Here is a 21887-nt window from a genome sequence, read left to right as displayed (position 1 = left end):
GCCCTCCAGTTGCATTATGATGCCTGTCTTCTAATCACTGGCTGATCCCAGTTTGTTTTCTTTCCTCCAAAATTTCCATGTTTATATTTTATGAATATCATTGCCTTCCTATAGTCACAGAATGTACTTCTCCATTATTTTAAAAAAATCTTACCAAAAATGCAGTGTTGAAATACAGCCTGGGTATATACCAGGACTTTACTGATTTAACATGATTTAATATTAGCCATCACAGTTGCAGAACATATAATTATGTTCACTAAACCACTCATATCAATTGTCTATGACAAAGTGGCAAATTTTTACCAACTAACTTCAGATGTGCAGTGTAAGCTAACACAGAGCAAATAAGATCATTATTTTTACATTATTAAACCACAAATCCAAATTGAGTCTTTAAAAAGCCTAGGGTGAAATTCAGATGTCAGCTATGTTCAGATATTCACTTAATCACATCCTTGACAACTGTCACTGAATTAGATTGAATGGCTGTCAAATGTCACTGATCTGAAAAATGATATGGTGTTCACTCTTCTTGGCGTATGATCTTAGATAATGAGGATTGTAAAGTACTCTTTAAAACTAGTATTTTATGTGTCTCATAAGTATTCAAAAATTTAAATGGCCATATCGTATATATTTTGAAGTATGTTAGAACATATCTTTGACTGAATATAAACTGCTTTCATTTATTATTCATAAAATCCAGTGTTCAGATATAAATTCCCAGTGTTTAAGTAAATTTATGTTAGACAAATATTATTTCCTACACTAAAATTGCAGTCTAAACAATAGACCTTTAATATATATGAACCTTATATATATTCATCCAACCATCCAGAAGAAATATATCCTTTCAACCTTGTTACTCACTAACCATGGGCTCTTTGCAAAGTGATTCCATGACTTTACTTCCACTCCCTCACCTGTAAAATGTGCTAATAGACATAGTTGTACTTATTTCAGAATATTCTTCTATGGAATATAAAAATAAAAACTTATAATCTTTACATTTATATTCATATGCAATGTAAATTCTTACTCTCAAATTGAAGCTATTTCTCATTTAAAATAATTTCATAAATTTTATTTTATGAAATTATTTATCCCTTAACCCAATCTATGTCTTTCATCAAAGGAAAATAGTATTTTTGTCCTGTATATTCAACTTAAAAGTGAGGTAGCCATTAATCTATGACTTGAACACATGGAAATATTTTGGAATAATTATATGGCTATAAGTTATATTAAAAATTAATTTTTTTCTTATAAAGAATGTTGTTCATGTATTTTAAAAATTTTTATTGTTGCTACTGCCAAGTCTTTTTCATGAAATAAGGCTACGTGACTCAAAATTAGAAAGCTGTGGTTATCTATGATTTTTGTTGTCATTAAAGTGGCATTTTTTGTATCATCAAGTGTAAGATACATAGTATTCATACATACTCAAGTTAAATGATATATTAAATAGGTATACATATTTTAATATATTCTGTGTTCCAAAATTATTTTTGGAGATAGTGTCCATTTTCTCATAGGATGCTCTGTTATATAATATCTAATATGAAAAAATTTGCTTAGTTTTGTTATAAGAGCTACTTTGCTGAACAGTTTAGTTCTACATTTTATGTTCAGTGAGACTACTTGCATGTAAACATCTGTTTTAACATATCACTTTCAATTTTCTTTCATTTATTTCATGTTTATATTTCTTAACATTAAGACTTTTTAATTTATTATTTTATTTAATATTATTTTGTTGTATGTATTTCTAAAGATTTTATGTATTTATTTATACAAGCACTGGGTACAGTCAGAAGCGCGGGAGGGTGAGAGAATTCACCAGAGCCAGAGTGGGGAGCAGAGCAGGCAGATGGGCCAAAGACACTGCTGAGGGGAGCAGTGGGCATGGCAGGGAGGTCTGTGCACCATGTGGGACCCTCGCCAGTGGCCTGGGATCGAACCAGCACTGCGGAGGCTGCGGGCAGCTTTGCAGGCCAGTGCTCAACCACTGTGCCACCGGGGAGGCCCTATTTTATATAATTTTTAATGGCTTGACTCTCTAGACTCAAAGAGGCAATATATCAACAAATAAAAACAGTTCTTCAAAAAATTGCCTTGATATACATATTGTAAAAACCTTTCCATAATAAAAAAAAGAATTACTTTTTGATGCCTGATTATGATCATAAATGCATATGAAATTTTACTTATTTCACTAATCTTTAAGGAATTTGATAAACATTTTTTTTTTTTTAGTCTCTGTCCTCAATACTTAATATGTGGCATGGTCCAAAATATTTAATGAATGACTAAGTAGGTAAATCTTAATCACTGAAGGTAGGGATAATATTTTCATAAAGTTAATCTGGAACTAAGTCAAAATGTGCTTTTTAAAGATATTTTTCTATGTAAATTTCTGTATTTTTATAAAATAAAAAAACTAGTCTTTGGAACATGGACCTATGAGAAGGAATAAAATTAACCTGTCAGTGCACAGCCAAGTCACTATGACCAACTCAGCCCACCCTTTAGGTTCTATATACTGAACTATTCATCATTTAATAATAAAAGTTTCAATATATGCCTCTCTCAATGGAGAAAAGTAGGTCTGATTTATGTCCATAAGTCTTAAAATTTCATGTAAATCTTGAACACAGTATAAAAATGCATGCTTTATGGCAGTGAAACTACTTTGCTTTTCCTGTGATTTTGATATTTTAAGTGCATCATACCTGGGAGGATTATATAAATATTGGGGAGTTTCTCTTGATATGGAGAAGTCTCTTTAGCTTGACTACATGACAGAAGAAGTTTTATAAAAGACAACACACTTAAAAAGCAAATCTTATTTCTCTAGAATGTTAGAAGGAAATTCTCAGTTATAAAAATTTATGAGAAAGAAATGTAAGGGGATGAAAGAACCAAATAGAAGGTAGAAATATGTGTATGAGGTTTTATTATCAGGAGGAATCTTTATATAAAAAATTCCAATGCTTGGCATTTTCATAGCCATCAATTATTGTTTAAAATTCTGTTTAAGGAAAGCCACCTAAACGTCTAAAGATGTTATATCATGGTTTCCATTGTTATTTTGTCAGTCTATATGAAGTTACTTTATATGATTTACTTAGCAGTGTTTTTTTTTTCAGTTATTTAAAGCATATACCAATACTCTTGAGTAAAACGATGGCTTTCTCTTATCTATTACCCTTTCTCTAAGTCAAAAATGCTGATATTATTCTCTGCATGTTAAGGAACAAAAGTGACTCTTCCTTAGGCTAAATCTCAGAATCCGAAATGCCCTGGAAGAGCCAGATCCTTTGAAACAAATGTTCAGCACCTCCTAGCTCTAATCTAATTTCAGTTGACTGAATGATACTGGGTGTGTTGTCATTAGTACCTGTAGCTATGAAATGTCCTCAGTGGTTTTTCTCAAAAGGCATGAAGTAGCAGATATCATTTATTAGAAAGGAGATGGGTCTTCTATTGAATGAGATGTAACTTTCTCCAATATTCAGTTAGAGGTACAAATACCTAAATGATTTACAAACTAAAATTGAAAAGTTTATCCCTTTCTCTGCTATCACAAAAAAAAATTAAGCATGAATATTTTTGTTAGCGTTTTAGTCATCAGAACTTTGTCAGAGATAACATAGGAATGTCAGTCCCTTAATTTTATGTATCTTTTTTCCTCTCTTCCTCCTGCCCTGCCCTGCCCTGCCCTATAAAAGCTTTCAGTTTCATTATTTCAGCTGGTTATTGTAATGAATTATGTCAAATATTTTTCATTCTAAAGTCAATGTGTATTGTGGGTGGTTTGGTGGTGGGTGTGGTGTGGTAACTATACCTGAAGGGGGAGATCCTTACCTCTAAAACACAAACAGTGTTGTAAACCAATGTTACCTCAATAAAAAAACAGAGAATCATACTACAAATGAGTATGCAAATGAAAAAAAAATCAAGTCGATGTGTACCATTTTATATGTAATGAACTTATAATTCTTTCTATAAAGTTTTTTTTAAAAGATTTATTTATTTATTTATACAAGCACTGGACACAGCCAGAAGTGCAGGAGGGCGAGAGAATTCATCAGAGCCAGAGCGGAGAACAGAACAGGCAGACTGACGAAATACACTGGTGAGGGGTGCAGCGGACGGCAGGAGAGGTCTGCGCGCCATGTGGGACCCTCGCCCTTCAGCCGGGGAGCCAACTGGTGCTGCAGAGACTATGGGCAGCCTCACAACCCAGAGCTCAACCGCTGTGCCACAGGGGAGGCCCTCTTTCTATAAAGTTAATTAAAAATAATGTAAAGCTGTCCAGATCAGCAGTCTACTTTCAACAAGCCTAACATTTCAGGCTTGCTTTAAATGTTATGGTTTTCTTAAGTACTCTTAAATCTTAAACATATCAATGTAATACACACAACACACATACACACACAAAGACAGAGGCACATACCCAAGAATTCTTTTTCCATAACCACCATGGGATAAGCAAATTTATTTGGTAGAAAATATTATTGAAAATGCTAGATTGCATTAATGCCCAGAACGAACTGGGGATAAAACAAAACCTGGGTGTCTCCCTGGTGGCGCAAAGGGTTAAGCACAGCACTATAAAGCAATCTGCAGCTTCTGTAGCATGAGTTTGATCCCCGGCTGGCCACGGAGCAACCCACATGGCGCAACAGACCTCTCCTGTCTTGCCTGCTGCTCCCTTTAGCAGTGTGCCTGTTTTGTTTCTCACTCTGTCTCTGGTTAATTCTCTCACCTTAGCCTGTACCCCAGTTCTTATATGAATAAGTAAATAAATCTTAAAAAAAAAAACCTGGGGGAAGAGGAATAAGCAGGAAAGAGAATTGGTGCTCCTAGCCCAGTGGTTAGTAAGCTCATAGGAGGCAGAGCACCAGGGAGTAACAATGCTCCCTATAATACTTCTATATTCAGCTTAGATTTACTAAATATATATTTTGTACAAAAATCAGATGTTTTAGTCTATGTACTAGTACAGAGATGGAAAAGGAATTCCCTCTAGTTTGTGTCCTCATAACTAGAAGATATAACCAAATGGATAACAATAGGCTATTCCCAAAGCCTATTTGTTAGGTTTCCTAGGTGCATTTTTCCTAGCCTGCTCATCCTGACTCAAGAGATGTTGTAATGAGTTCACATTCAATTGTTCTACAGGTGCCACAATAAGGTTCCATTGTGTCAGGGTAAATGGTAAGAATTTTCTAATCTGTAAAATTATGTTTGAATAAGCATCTTGCAAAACTCAGGGCCAGCATCTAACATTACTTTTTGTGTCAAGTTTTATGCCTGTTTGCAGGAACTCTAAAAGCCAATCTTCATGTGTAGGTGAACTTATTTCTGCAAAAATTCAATTCAGGCTATTTAATTTTCACACACAATATCAATTTTCACACCTATTCATTTGGTATCAGATGCTTTCATTTTACAAAACAGGATAACAGAACTTTGGGCATCCTTAGTGACCTCAATATTGAATTGCCTGCTGTCTAGTGCTTCTCACAACACACACACACACACACACACACACACACACACATAAACACACACACAGAGCATGTCACATATTAACAGATGTTATCTATATTTTGTTTTGCTTGCCAGACTGACATATAGTTATTCATTTAACACAGATTTTAATGGAATTTGGTTTTGTTTTCCTTTTTTATTATTTAGACATAAGGTTGAAAATCCTTGAAAGATATAATTCCAGAACATATATTAGAAAAAAATATGTAGGGAAAAGAGAGAAGTCATTATGCAGGATGGTGATGATTATTTAAGAGTGGTAATAATTGACAAAACATATCACTTATAGCTACATGGTATAAAGTATTATAACAACACTAATCAGATGAGAATTTAGAGTCAAAATGGGCTAAACTATTGAGTTGAGACATTCAACAGCAATACCAAGACCGTAAATAATACCCATCAGGCATAACAAAATACCCTTCCTCCTAGAATCTTAGAGATGATTCATTGTTGTTATTTCTTATAGTCTTTTTTTTTAAGATTTATTTTTATTTATTTATACAAGCACTGGGTACAGTCAGAAGTGTGGGAGGGTGAGAGAATTCACCAGAGCCAGAGCAGGGAGCAGAGCAGGCAGAAGGACCGAAGTACACTGCTGAGGGGAGCAGCGGGCGGCAGGAGAGGTCTGCGCGCCATGTGGGACCCTCCTCTGGTGGCCGGGGAGCAGCCGGGGATCGAACCGGCGCTGCAGAGGCTGGGGGCAGCTTCGCAACCCAGTTCTCAACTGCTGCACCACCAGGGAGGCCCATTTCTTACAGTCTTTGATAATTTGAATAAGAGATGAACAGCAAGAGACAAAATATAACCAAATCAACTAGTATTCCTTGTCAACATGGTGGTATACAGTAATAATTATTTTAGAGCCCGTTAAGGTACTTCATGAAGAATTCTCTAGATTTAATTAATGAATTATCTCTCATATTCAAACCATTTTAAATCTGACATTGGGCCTTCCTGGTGGTGCAAGAGGTTAAGTCTTTGCACTGCCAAGCTATCAGTAGCCACTGCAGTCTGAGCTCCATCCCCGGCCAGGAGCTAACCCACATGGTGCAGCAGACCTCTCCTGACTGGCCCGCTGCTCCCTTCAGCATTATATTTCAGTAGATCCACCTGTTCTGCTCCCCACTCTGTCTCTGGTGAATCCTCTCATGGCCCCACACCTCTGGCCTACACCCTAACTCTTGTATGCATAAGTAAATAAAAATAAATCTTTTTTAAATAAGAATTTACCTGAATTCAAATATGCACTTGACCTCATTCTTAATAAATAATTATTTTTAAAGATGTTCTAGAACATATTAAAAAGATAAAACTCTGCAATTCTTTTAGTGATATCAAATAACTATAGTTCCCACTCTTAATGAACATAAAATTAAAGGATAAATGTATAAGGCAACCTCACTTATAAATATAAATGAAAAATCCTATTATGTTGAATTCTATAACATTGATTATAACCAATTTTGCACATAGTAAGTACTCAATAAATGTCAGCTGCTGCTGCAAAGTGCTCTTAAAATTAAAAAGGAAAAGGAAACTACCCTATAGAAAAATGAGCAAAACATATTAACAGACAATTCACAGATGAAAATATAATTGTCAGTCATTCAAAAAGATATTCCAAAAGCACTAGGAATCTTTGAAATAAATTAACAACATAAAATTTTTTTTACTCATCAGTTGAAATGAAAAAGCAGAAACAGCTATTACAGGTAAGGGAAGAGCTACTTATATACATTGTTAGTTAAAAATATCCTTTTTATACAGAAACACCTATTGAAATTTATCTCGTTCCATCCCTAGCATTGGAACTATGGATGCTACATAATTTTATTTTTTTAACGCAATGATGGTTTACAACATTGTATATAATTTAGGGGTGAAGGATAACACCTCTTCAGATGTATGTCACCAAACCCACCACCAAAGCACCCATAATGCTCCACCATAGTCCATTGGGCTCCTTCTCCACTTTGTTTCACGCTACCCTCCTCCTCTTGTAACCTCAATTTTGAAGTCAGATATCCGGGGTTTTGGTTTAGTTTTTTTCTGTTCCTTTGTTTTGGTTTGTTAATATTCCACATGAGTGAAATTATCTGATGTTTGTCTTTTCCCTTAGGACTTATCCTGCTCTGCATGATCCTTTCCAGTGCCATTTGTGTTGTCACAAATGGCAAGATATTTTTAATAGCTGAGTAGTATTCCAGCTGTGTGTATAGACTACATCTTCATTATCCATTCACCTGTCTTTGGATACTTAGGCCATTTTCATAGCTTAGTTTTTGTAAACAATATTGTGATATTGTAGACAATGAGCACAGGAATGTATATATCACTTAGAGTTGGATTTTTCCTTTTTTTGAATTGTTTGAATAGATACCCAGGAGTAGAATTGCTAGATCATATGGTAGATCTATTTCTAATAATTTTGAGAAACCTATATATTGCTTTCCATAGAGTTTGGTACAGTCTACATTCCCAACAATGTATAAGAATTCCTTTTTTTCCACATCCTCACCAACACTAGTGTCTGGTCTGTTTGATATGTGGCATCTTCAGGGCTGTGAGGTGGTATCTTATTGTGGCTTTGATTTACATTTTCCTAATGATGAGGAATGGTGAGCATTTTTTCCTGTGTCTATTGACCATCTGTATGTCTTCTTTGGAAAAGTGTCTATTTAGGTTGTTTGCCCACTTCTTAATTGGGTTATTTGCTTTCATATTGTTGAGTTTTATGAGTTCTTTGTGTATTTTGGATATCAGTCCATTGTTATATATATGATGTGAATATATTTTCTCTATACAGAAGGGTGGCTTTTTGTTTTAATGATAGTTTCTTCCACTGTGCAGTTTTTTTTTTATAGTTTGATGTATAAATGTTCCATTTGTTTTTGCTTTATATCCTTGCCATTGTAGGGTCCCCCAAAACATTACTGAATCCAATCTTGTGTAGTGTTTCACCTATGTTTTACTCTATGTATTTTATGCTTTCAAGTGTTACATTCAAGTCTCTAAACCACTTTGATCTATTTTTTGTGTATGGTGTGAGATTGTGATCTAGCTTCATTCTTTCGCATGTGGCTGTCAAATTTTCACAGTACCATTTAGCAAAGAGACTCCTTTCTCCATTGTATGCTCTTTGCATCTTTGTCATATATTAACTCTCCGTATAAGTGTGGGTTTATGTCTGGGCTCTCAATTTTATTCCTTTGATCTGTTTGTCTATTTTTTATTCAAATGCCATACCACTTTATTACTATAGCTTTGGAGAATAGTTTTCTTTTCCTTTTTCTTTTTCTTTTTTCCTTTTTCGCTCAGGATTGTTTTGGCCATTCTGTGATCTTTTGTGAATCTGACCTCATTTTAATTAGTTTTTGTTAGGTAACTTGCTTGTGAGATTTTTGACATTAAGAGTTGTACTTTTCTCTTTAACAGTCCTGAGAACAATACTGATTATAATAAAAATTGGGTCTTAGGAGGCATTTTTTGGAGATAAATAAATTTGGGAACCATTTCCCTACTCATTCAATGAGAGGGTTTGAGAGTGAACAGGGACTTCTGGTATCTGAGTATGTGTTGCTTGTTCTAAGTCCCGGGGGTGATCCTATGGCAAGTCTAAACATAACTGCCAGCAGTGATTACCTCAGTATGTTCATTTCCAAAAAAACAAAATTATTAAAAAATAAATTTTCAACTATGTTTGGTCTTATATCATCTTACTGCAGTTCCAGAAACCAGAATATTTCCCCTTTTGTGCCTTAAGTACATCAGTGCCTGACATATCATCAAAATATATTTGTTGAATGAAAGAGTCAAGAGGAAATTGATACATTTACATTCACTTTTCCATATGGAAGAATTTCTTTCCTCTACTGCCATGTGAGAATTACCAAATGAAATGTAGATGATGTTTCTTTCTTTTCTTGATTTATTAATTTCCCCTTGGATCTCTATTTTTCCATTCCTAATAAAAATTCTAGAAATTTCTTGTATTCTACTTTGTATAATTAAAATGAAAATATTACAGCAAATTATTATCTGTTTGTGTAGGACAAACCTGTGTGAGTCCTCAACCATTTGAAATATTCAAATTAACTACAGCATACTGAATTAGGGAAAATTTGCATGCTGTACTCCTGAAATTCAACTCTCTAATAGAAAAGCATTTGCATTGCAGAAATAGGTGAACAAATAATGTCTTACAATGGCAGTATCATCTTGACTTACCTATACCCAAGAAAGTCAAGATCTTTTCCTGTTAACTAGATTTTAGCACCTCTACTCATTTACTTCTCAATAGAATCTTATAGAAATATCCATTCACATGTTACTTTAAGTTGGCTTCTTTATAGAGTTCATATGGTACCATCCTCACATCTAATCAATGTATAGTTCAATAAATCCTCTCCTATAAATTTTGTGTGGAATTAAATTATGATCTTATATCTAAATTTTTATCCTTATTCAAATGATTCTTTTTTTTCCTCTGAATTATTTTGTTTTAAGCCTGTCCACCAATAATTTTATATAGTTAGGATAAAAAATTAAGTAATTGAAATCCATGGAAAGGATATTTCAAAACTGCAAATAAGTTTATATGGGTAATAACTGGAAGTGATATGATCATTAGACAAGTAGCTTTTATATTTTGGCGTGTCTTTTTTATTTTATACATTTTTTACATTATTTTTCATTTTTGCACAGTACATGTATTTTCATCATGATTGTAGTCCCCATACAATTCCCACCCTCCTTGTTTTGATCCGATTCCCTGCTCTCCCCCCTGTAGTAAGTCTCTGATTTATAGTTGCTTGTTGATTTTGCTTTTTACTTTATTATAATTAGTTTTATTTCCTGGTCCCTTATTTAGGTTTTCTAAATTCCTGCTATGAACAAGTAGCTTTTTTATTATTTTCATTTCAATTTCCAGGATAGCTTCATATTTTAGTTATAATTAATAAAAATTAGAAAATTAGGATGAATGATAAGGGATATATATTTAGCATTGAGGAAAGAAAGGTATACACATTTACTGGTGAGAGTAACATGTGGGAAAGACATTTTGTAGTGAAACTTATCCCAGTAATGGTTTAAAGCCTGAGATAATGAAAGGTTTAACCAAAATGAGTCTCAGTTATTTAGTAAAGATATGTTGGGGAAGATGAATGGCAAACTTTGTCAGGTTGCTTCCCTCAGGACAAACAAAGTGGTAAGACTCAGGAGGCAGGCAAAAGAACATTATGGAAGGGATAAGTGAACCAAGAATAGTAAATAGGGAGGGAAACCAGAGTTAAGTCTCAACTCTCAACTCTTGCTCTGACAGTTTGACCCCCCATTCAATATATAGACATAAAATCTGAAGTTGCTTGATTCCTTTATGGTGATCTTTTCTCCTTTTATAGTATTCTTGGATGCAATTCACTTTTAGTTATAAGCAATAATACAGAGATCTTATGTACCCTTAATCCAGCTTTACCCAGTGGTAATGGACTGTAAACCAGTAGAATACCACCAGTCATCAATATTTTTAGAAACCACAGATGATATTCTTATTTCCCCAATTTTACTTGTATTTATGTTTGTGTGCATGTATGTGAGTGCTCGGGGGTTTTGTTTTATCCAATATTATCATAATGTGTAACTTTTTGTATCTATCAATGGAGTCAAGATGTAGAACAGATTTATAGCCACTAGGATTTCAACTTGCCCTTTTACAAGTATATCCCTCTGCTTCACCCATCCTGCCACTGTTCCTAGCCTTCTGTAACTGCTACTCAGTTCTCCATTTCTATAATTTTGTCTTTAAAAAAAAGTTATATAAATAGATTCATACTGTATGTAACCTTTTGAAGGTGCCTTCGCCTTTTCTTCTTTTTTCAAAGAAAGTACTTTTTTTATTTTTTAAAGATTTATTTATTTATACAAGAACTGGGGTACAGATCAGAGGCACGGGAGGGTGAGAGGATTCACCAAAGAGAGCGGGGAGCAGAACAGGCAGATGACCGAAAATGCTGATGAGGGGAGGAGCAGTGCGTGAGACAGGAGAGGTCTGCCACGCCATGTGGGTATCTCCCTGGCAGGCCAGGAATCGAACCTGCGCTGCAGAGGCTGTGGACAGCTTCACAGTGCTGCTCTCAACCCACTGCACCACTGGGCAGGCCTGCCTTTGCCTTTTCACTCAGCATAATTCCCATGAGAATCATTTAAGTTGTATGTATCAACAGTTAATGCCTTTTCATTACTGAGTAGTATTACATGGTATGGATATATTACCTTTTCTTTTTTTTTTTTTTTAACCATTTGCCCTTGAAGGGCATCTGAGTTGTTCCCAGATTTGGGCCACTACAGATAAAGCTGGTATGAAAACTTATGTGTAGGATTTTATATAAACACAAGTTTTCAATTCTTTGGGATAAATGAGAAGAACCCAATTGCTAGATTGCAGGGAGCATACATGTTCAGTTTTATAGGAAATGGTCAACTGTTTTCACGGTGGCTGTACTATTACATTTCTACCAGTAATGCACCATGATCCAGTTTCTACATATCCTCATCAGCATCTGACATTGTTACTATCTTTAAATTTTAGCCTATAATAAGTACATAGTGCTCGCTCACTGTGGTTGTAATTTGCATTTCCCTAATGGCTAATAATGTCGAACTCTTTTCATGTACTTATTTGCTTGATGCTTATATTTAACTTGATTCCACCTAAAAATGTTAGGAGCATGAAGGACTTGAGACAGGATTTGCCTTGAAAATGAAATCCTGCAGATTTTGATCCAGTCTTGAATAACGAAAAGCTCCATTGTTTGTTACAGATTTGTGTTTCTAAAGCAAGGGCATTTTAGACAATTACAGTCACCCCTAATTATAAAAGCACTCTTCTGATCTAGATAAAAGGACTGATGCCTTTTTTTTATTTTTTTTGAGTTTCAATTATGTATTAGGAAGCAGGTCTTAATTTTAGGCATCCCTTATGAGTTATCATTGTTATATATTTCATTTGGAGATAACTGATTGGACTCTTTACTCTCCAGTAATATATTTATATACTAAAAGTACATTCATTTCCTATCTCTTTGTAAATGTATTTGGGGACACTTGTTTGTTACAGAGAGTGCATTTACATGTACATTTTTTTTCATTTTTAGATTATTTTTTAAAGTTATAATGCTGCTTACACACTGAAAATAGCTAAATGTAATTACCTTCATATTTGGTTTTCTTTCCAAATAGACATTTTGTCTCCTTCCTTCAAATGTTTTCCCTTTATCTTTAACAGGTTGATTTAGTGAATATTGGAAGCAGTGACATAGTAGATGGAAATCATAAACTGACTCTTGGTTTGATTTGGAATATAATCCTCCACTGGCAGGTAAGCTCCTGATGAGTATTTTCTTGTTGGGTAATATGTTGCTGATCTTTCCTTTCAATTTTACCCTTGACCTGAACAGCTAACGTGTACCTCTAACAATACACAACACATTTCATCGTGCTGTCTTTCACACTGGAACAACTAATGTCATCCCCTGATGTGAGTGACCGACAGATTATAAAATAGGCTTTAGTACGTTTGCAGTAATTTTTTTCTGAGTTTTATTTCACTGCATACAGATGAAGTAAAAAAAGACAAGTTTCTTCAGTAAGTTAATAAAAATGTTATTCACAAAGCTTTGTCCTTTATAAATCACCTATTAGCAAAGGTATTTTTCCTGTTAATTATTATGAAATGAATGTGACCTTGTGACTTTTTTAAGAAAGATTTATTCATTTTTATACAAGAACCAGGGTACTGGCCAGATGTGCGGGAGGGTGAGAGGATTCACCAGAGACAAAGTGGGGAACAGAACAGGCAGACTGATGAAATACACTGCTGAGGGGAGCAGCGGGTGAGACAGGAGAGGTCTGCCTCGTCATGTGGGATTCTCACTGGCTAGGATCAAACCGGTGCTGCAGAGGCTATGGACAATTTCCCAGTATGGTGCTCAACCGCTCTGCGCCACCAGGGAGGCCCACCTTGTGACTTTTGCATATTTTCAGTATAAACAAATATCAACATATTTATGGGGTATATATATATATATATATACATATATATGTGTGTGTGTGTGTGTGTGTATAAGTGTTATACACACAAGCTTGTCAAAAATCTCATTTGAAATTGCATCTTTTTCTGAACCAGCTAAGTATAGGATCTTTGAAGCCTCTATCTATTGAATCTTTGCAAAAAAAGTTCAAACGTCATTTGCTTTGGTGAAGAGTATCCTTTTATTTTTCAGTGAGACCCATATGAGCTTAAATTTCAACTTCCCCATTTACCAGTTTAGTGACATTGGGTATAATGCCATCCCTTTCTGGACTATAAATCCCTTAACTGTCAAAGCAGGACAAATAATAATTAGCATTCACATTTCTTGTCAGGATTAAATGACAGAATATCTATGAAGCACTCAGTATAGTATACCATTTTCATTAGTAGTGTATTATACAAATAACATTGCTTAGAGTTTTCCAGTCATATTTTTAGAATTCTGAGAATAATTGAGATGTCTGCTTTTTTTTACTAGCAGAAATTAATTTTACGTACAATGGCTTTTTTGGGATGTAATTTATCCAGCATAAATTTACTAGTCCTAAATGCAAAATTTAAAGTATACTAAACTGATCAAATTTTGTTGCCCACTGCTTCTCAAACTATTTTGAGGAAGGAAGAGTTTTCCCCCTAATCTGTCAAAGATTTTATGATATTCACAGTTATACAACCATTGCAACAATATAATTTTAGCACATTTCCATCTTTTTAACAATAAACCTCATGTCCATTTACAGTCACTTCCTATTCCCACCCCCAAACCAAGGCAAACATTAATCTATTTTCTGGCTCTGTATGTCTGCCTTTATGGACATTTTTTACATCAATGGAATCATGGAATGTCTTCTTTTGTATCTGGCTTCTTTCACTGAGCATAATCTTTGAGGTTCATCCCTATTGTAGCAGGTATTACTACTTCATTTCATAGTGTTGACTTTTAACTTGCATTGTAGATTGGTTCTGCTCAAAGTCAGACAGCATGTAGACCAGAGCTCAGCAGTCATTGCTCTCCCAATTGACTCCCCGATCCTTTGAGATACTCAATCCTATTTTACAGCTATATGGAAAGAGGGAGAACTACAGCTGCTGACAACAGAGAATAGCTCAAAAGAGCATCAAATGAGCCCATGATTCCCAATTCTGGGCCTTTTTCATATAGTGATGGTGTTAAATGGAACTTGCCAGGTAACAGAGGGCCCTCAACCAAACTGGTTTAATTCCAATGCTCAGTACTTCTCAAGTTATCTCGAGGAAAGAACAGCTTCTAGTATATTTAAATTACATCCAACATTTTTCTATAATATATAAATTATATTAAAGCCGAAAACTTACAAAAATGAAATAAAAAGACATTCAAAACCCAATTGTCTTTTTAATCATTAAATCTATTCATAAGACTTTGTTAAAACTGCTACAGTAGTTTCTAAGAAACTGTCAATTGCTATGTTAACTTTATGCCCCGGGAACAAATGGCTCAGGGGGGTTCCCCAACTTTCAGAAAACAATTTGAGTTGTGCAGATGTTGGTTGTGACAAATTCAGCAGAGAACTTAGGCTTTTTAATTGTATTTATTATCCAAAACGTCTCTTACATGATTTCACGCTTCTTATCTTCTCAAAACCCTTTTCAGTGTCATCTGAACTCACCACAGGAATAGTTTCAAAACTATCCTGTCTGAAAATTTCGTTTGCTTGTGAGCTTGCTCCTATTTTATTATTAGCATGTGAAGTGGCTTTCATAGCCAGGAATACAAGAAGGGATACATTTGCAGTCTTCCCATGTTTGAAACCTCTCTTACAGTCTGTTATGTTCCTGCTGCATTCTTCAATCACTTTGATACTGGAATTGTAGGTTTTCAGGCCCAGTCTCCCAGCCAGGAATGGATCCCAGGCTGGGGTGTTTGATTAGTCCCCTTTGGAATTTGTGGCCCTTATCTCTGGAGCCTTCCTTAACACTCCTGAAGTCCCTGCACTGTCCTTGAGGCTGCCTAGTTTTCCCTAACTTGCCCTAGGATTCATCTTCCCAGCTCTTCCTCCTTAACTTATCTCTCCTATCGTACTGTGTACTGTCCTGTTCTCCTAAAACTACTAAACACACTTAAAAAAAATTCCTCTGGCTGAATTCTCCTCAACATCACCCAATGAGTCCCAAAAGATATTTTTACCAAGAGTACATATTTGCCTTCCTATTAAATAGTCAAAGGAGCCTTTGAATTTCAGCAAAGATTAAAGGACACTGTGGGCCACCTAATATATTTTTCAGAACTATCAGTTTAAAAATGGCATGAAGGGGGCCTCCCCCAGTGGTGCAGCGGTTGAGCGAAGCTGCCCGCAGCCTATGCTGCGCCAGTTCGATCCCTGGCCACTGGCGAGGGTCCCACATGGTGCGACAGACTTCCCCTGCCACCCACTGCTCCCCTCAGCAGTGTGTTTCGTCAGTCTGCCTGTTCTGTTCCCCGCTCTGGCTCTGGTGAATTCTCTCACCCTCCCATGCTTCTGACTGTACCCAGTGCTCGTACAAATAAATAAATAAATAAATAAATAAATAAATAAATAAATAAATAATAATTAAAAAAAAAAAAAGAATGGCACAAAGGAATGGGAAAATGGGACCTTTTGTTCCAATGGCACCTAATGTGTTATTAATAGTGCTACAGAAAATTTCTTTTTGAACTCACAAAAGGTCAGGAATGCTAATTCTGTTTTCCCTATCACTGTTTTTCCAGTTTCCACTTTTATAAAATTGTTAGCTTGAAAAATAAGGCCACTATTAAAAAGTAGGTAGCTTTGAACAAAATCGTGAAGCAGACAACATGTGTTTGGTGTTGATGCTTCCTTCTTTTTTTTTTTTTTTTTTTTTTGTGGGACCCTCGCCTGTGGCCTGGGATCAAACTGGTGCTGCAGAGGCAACCCAGCGCTCAACCGCTGCGCCACCAGGGGAGGCCCTGCTTCCTTCTTTTTTAAAGAGCCAACCATCTTTTTTAGGGCAGTTAACTCAGTTCTGGTTACCAACTGGAGATCAAAATGTACCCTGCTAACAGTGGTCTGCTGTTAAAGGTCAAGTCCCTAGCTTTGCTGGCAAACTCAAAGGAAACACTCAATTCCAGGACTATCTCACAATGGAATGCTTATATTATTTATGGATTTGTAGAACATACTAGAGAAACGTTATTTTTATTCTGCCGAGAGCCCTTACTGTCAAATCCTTCCTAACCAGTGCCTTCTTTGCAAGCCAGTTCTTCCTCTGGTCTTCAACAGGCTTTTCATACCTTAAATTCCTTTCCTCATAAAAGATTGTGTCTACCTCTCTTCACTCCTGCCCTTTGTTGCAATTCCTTTTAGTCACAGGTTGGGTTTTAGAAAATGCAGGGTTTTTTTTAAGATTTATTTATTTATGCATACAAGAACTGGGGTACAGGCCAGGCGTGTGTATGGGGTGTGTGTGTGTGAAAGGATTCACCAGAGAGCATGGGGAGCAGAACAGGCAGATCCACTGAAACACACTGCTGAGGGGAGCAGTGGGAGAGACAGGAGAGGTCTGCTGTGCCATGTGGGTTGCTCCCAGGCGGGGCCGGGGATGGAACTCTTGCTGCAGTGGCTGCCAATAGCTTGATAGCACTGTCTTTAACCCCTGCACCACCAAGGAGGTCCCAGGAAATACAGTTTAGCAGGCAGGATGTTAAGTCATGCCTCTGGGAGTCCAATGCCTGTGGAAGTGTGAGGGTTGCTGGCGGGAGAACTGGACTGGAGGAGCACTCAGCAACAGCCGTATTGACCCCAAGGGCATGTGGAGCTAGAGTGATGGCTCTCCAGGGTTGTCCTGTGTGGGGCTGGAATGGCTGAGTCTTTATACCTTTGCTGGTCATTAGTCACAGATATGGGTTGCCCCGAGGAAGGGTATGTTCTTAAGTGATGTCACTCTGCAACTCAGGGCTCCTGAGAGGACTAACAGCTGAAGGTTGCTTGGTGACATCTGGGACCACCAGATCTTCTTTTAGAGTGCAAACTGGAGGGTACCCAGAACCCCAACACCTGCATACTCTAAATGGGTCCTGATATCTGCCACACAGAGACAACACATACTATTACTGTGAAAGAACTTTAATAGTATAGTGTGCGTAGAGTAAGAGAAGAAAGGGTAATACTTTCCCAAAAAAAACACCCCAAGTCACCCATCCCCTCGTGGATGTGGACAAATATCCAGCCAAAGAAGGTTGGTCCAAAGTGGGGCTGCAGAGGCCAGAAAACTTGCCCCAAGTCTAAGGCACCTTCTGTTGGGGAAGGTTGGGATTTGTCCCCCAAATCCCTGGTGCAAGCCCAAAGTCAAGAAGCAAGTGGGCTTTCTTCTTTTTCACATCTCTCTGTTCCCTTTGCCTCCATCAAGTCTCATCCAAATCTTCTCCCAAATCCCCTTCAGCTTCTCCTTGTAGCTCAGCTCCACCCTTCATTAGATGGGGCAGGAAACCTGGATCCTCCCCCTTTTATGGAGATTACACTATTACACTTCTTTGAAAGATACTCTTGCTGGTGCATCTCCAAGACCATCATATCTTTGCCAAGTTAACTCCGCATCATTTTTGGAGAGCACTGCTCAAAAACATTTCAATATTTTCCTTTTAAAAGCAGATATCTAGCTGTACACACATACATACACACACAATTTATTTAAATTGATTCTTTGTATTGTAGGGACAGGAAGCCCTGAGGGTAGGAATTGTACAGACTTAACTTAGGAGCAGCTTGGTGGCATTGAAGGTTGATCCCTAATAAAGATTTCTGGTAACTGTCTTATATGTAGGAAAAGAAGAATGGATTATCTTAAATTGCCCTTTATTTAATTTATTTTTTTTCCTCAGCAACATTTGTGCCACATAGAAGCAATACCAATGAGGCTGATAAGCTGAATTAATCACATAATGATGCTAAAGGGCTTTTGGATTGAATACTGTGTTGTCCTTTAACATTATGTGCATAGAGGGCAGTCTGGCCAAGCAGTTCACAAATGAATCCCATTCATCACCGGAGGGTTATCTGATCAGTGCAAATCTATCACAACCTCGGAGTGGGCATCCAGTGATTCTAACCCTGGATCAGCACAGAACAAAGCACACATCCTGCAGTTTCGCTGTTCCTGAAGATTGTGTATTTTATAACTTTGGAATATGAGAGAGTTATGTATCTTACATAACTATTTGACCTATTTATGCACTGAGTAACTGACTAAATAAGAAGGTCAGGAAGGTATTAAGAAAGCTGGATCACTCACCCCTAAATAGTAGATTTAGTTATTAAGGGATGATCACAAATACATACAAAGATTTCACATCTCTGAATCGTTGCCACATTTACAAAACATCATCTCAAATCCTTTTCAAGTATTTTAAGGTTAAATTTACTAGTCTATCCTAAAATTTGCATTGACTCTTTCACACAAAAATAACTAACATTGGAGATGTTAAAATATGTATTTTCCCCAAAGGCATTTGTTAAGTTCTACATGGATGAAGAAGCAAAGTAAAATGTCATGTTTAGAGTACACAATGAATATTCATCATTTGATCAAATGTTGGTCATATCTGGACCTTAAATTTCCCAAAAGGGAAAGACCTTGGTGGTAAAAACTAATCAGATTTTATATACATACTTTCTTCAAGTATATGACAAGGTTCTGTGTTATTTTATAGAAGTTGTTTCAATGTCTTTAATTATTCCTTTAATACAATATATGTGAACACTTTATTCTGTTAAAGCGACGTTAGTTCTTTTTTTTTTTTCCCCTTGCTAAAAACTTTGAAGGTTCTGCTCTGTCCATAGCTCGGGAGGAGGTTTTAGGGTGGTTAAAAGCTGCCTTGCTGCTGGAGGGATGGGTTGGGGCAGCTTCCTATATACCAAGGGGTTTGCAGAGGGGCCCCTCCAAGGCCACTGCACTAGGAGGCTTGTTGTCCAGAGTTTCACCTCCTTCCTCTTTGCGAGGCTTCCACACGTGGCTGGAAGGAGGCGCTGCAGGGCTGGATTTGCATATTTAATAGCCTGTGCGTTCTCGTGCTCCCCCCACCTCCGGATGTGGAAGAGAAAGCAAGTTCACCTTCTAGGTCCCCTTCGTCGAGTTAGAAATGAGCGGAGAGGTCAGTGTAGGAAACCTGCAGCTGCAGGTTAAACAGGCGGTTGACAGAGGACAGCACCTCGGTGGACTAATTTTGATGAATCTGGGCGTTCATGGTTGAGGAGGAGGTAAGCTCAAAACCAAGCCAGACCCAACCGAAATAGTGTTGGCTGGTCCCGGAGGCAGCGGATGGCTAAGAAGTCGGTTTTGCAGGGTCCACCTGGAATAAAGGGGTGAGGCGGGGTGGGGGCTGGGAAGAAGGGAGTTTCCCGGGTCTATTTGGTCCAAGCACAGTTGACGCAAAAGACGGATCTGGTGGATCACCGGACTCCCTGCACCGCCTCCATTCTTGAAACCTAGGAAAAGTGGTTAGAACTTTTTTCTGTGTCGGATTAGTTAGGAGAATGAAAGTTCTTACAACCTTGTATGTATAGTTAAGGAAACAGAGGCCTCAAAATGTTATGTTGTTTAATGAAAACAATTCCTTCATAGCAGAAGCAAAATTTGAACGGAGGCTTTTATGGAAAATCAAGTCCATTCTCTCAGTAATGGTGCCATTCCTCTATTCTGAAACCTTCACTGTATCTTAAATTCTTGGTTAACAAGTCTAATTTTTTTTAAAGATTTGTTTATTTATACAAGCACTGGGGTACAGGCCAGAGGTGGTGGTGGGGGTTTAGAGGAATCACTAGAGACAGAGCGGGGAGCAGAACAGGCAGATCTACTGAAATACACTGCGGAGGGGAGCAGCGGGCGAGTCAGGAGAAGTCTGCTGCACTATGTGGGGTGCTCCCTGGCCAGCTGGGAATCGAACCCTCACAGCAGAGGCTGCGGACAGCTTCACAGTGTTGTGCTCAACCTGCTGCGCCACCAGGGAAGCCCACAAGTCTAATGTTTTTGTGCACTCTTTACTATAGCATTTGCATTGCAAGTTAGAAGACAAACAATTTGTTTTTTTAATTTCAAGAGGGACGATTTTTAAAATGCTAAATAAATAGCTTGATACCCCAGAACCCTGGAGCGATGTTCAGCCTACCACATGGTATCCCAGGCACCAACCAATCAAAATAAACTCCTAACCAGTTCAAATGAACTCTGTCTGGATGGAATCCATTCTCTCTCCTTGCTAATTCACTCTGAAGTTCTCATTATTTATTATTGAAGATTAGGACATTCACATTTCTGTTTGTGTGGTTTTCGTCCAGGGACTACGTTTTCTTATGAAATGTGTTTTCCACATCTAGGTCAAAAATGTAATGAAAAATATCATGGCTGGATTGCAACAAACCAACAGTGAAAAGATTCTCCTGAGCTGGGTCCGACAGTCAACTCGTAATTATCCACAGGTTAATGTCATTAACTTCACCACCAGCTGGTCTGATGGCCTGGCTTTGAATGCGCTCATACACAGTCATAGGTAAGGAGACGACTGAGACGGAATACATTTATAACCATCGATTTGGAGATGGATAATTTCCTTCCCCGTGGTTCCAGATCATTTCCATCTCCTCAACATGTTATGGATGCTGACTATATCGATCTAATCATTCACTGGAGTGCCCAAATAACATTTATCCATTTTAAGGTTATATATCACTTAGTTGTTTAAATATTTAATTACTGAATGAGATTGTGAATTTAAATATTTAATGAATGAGATTGTGGTCAGGAGGATGGGCTCAACATAGTTGAAATTGGGGCTCTGCCAGAAAATCAAGGTTAAATTCTAACTTGGCTAAAAGGGAAGTTGGTCTTTGTAGGGTAAATAAAGATTGGTCAGGCTGTTGTGCCTTTGACCTGTGTGGCTGTCACCTGCGACCTTGAATGCAGAAGGCGCTTGGGCGCTGGGCTCAGGGTGTGCATACCTGATGATGGGCACCTGGCGTATAATAATGCATGTGTTAAGTGGGCACACCTGTGCCTAGGAAGGCAGGGCTATAAGGGTGGTGTCACTTAGAGTGTGTGGTGGATAGCATTGGAGCAATGACTGTGGGAGGAAGTAAGCCATGAGACAAGTCCAGAGACAGCCCAGAGAGTAAAGGTTCACCAGGCACTGGGAGGCCTGCCAGCCTCCTGGTTACCCAGTCCTCCTGCCTGCCCTGTGCCTGGTTGTGTGTAAGGG

General features: G+C 37.3%; 1 protein-coding gene across 1 annotated transcript in view; it reads left to right on the top strand.

Annotated features, from left to right (window-relative positions):
* Nucleotides 1–21887, top strand: part of DMD (dystrophin) — a gene marked incomplete at both ends in the record, with an annotated part of 1915324 nt that overhangs the window by 338018 nt on the left and 1555419 nt on the right. Inside the window, 2 exon segments of the mRNA XM_084258879.1 lie at nucleotides 12854–12946; nucleotides 21010–21182. Of these exon segments, the coding sequence (XP_084115005.1) occupies nucleotides 12854–12946; nucleotides 21010–21182 (266 nt within the window).

This window comes from Talpa europaea (genome assembly GCF_964194135.1).
Source record: "Talpa europaea genome assembly, chromosome: X".
NCBI classification, from domain to species: Eukaryota; Metazoa; Chordata; class Mammalia; order Eulipotyphla; family Talpidae; genus Talpa; species Talpa europaea.
The sequence above is the reverse complement of the archived record's forward strand: the minus strand, read 5'-3'. Positions and strand labels throughout refer to the sequence as shown.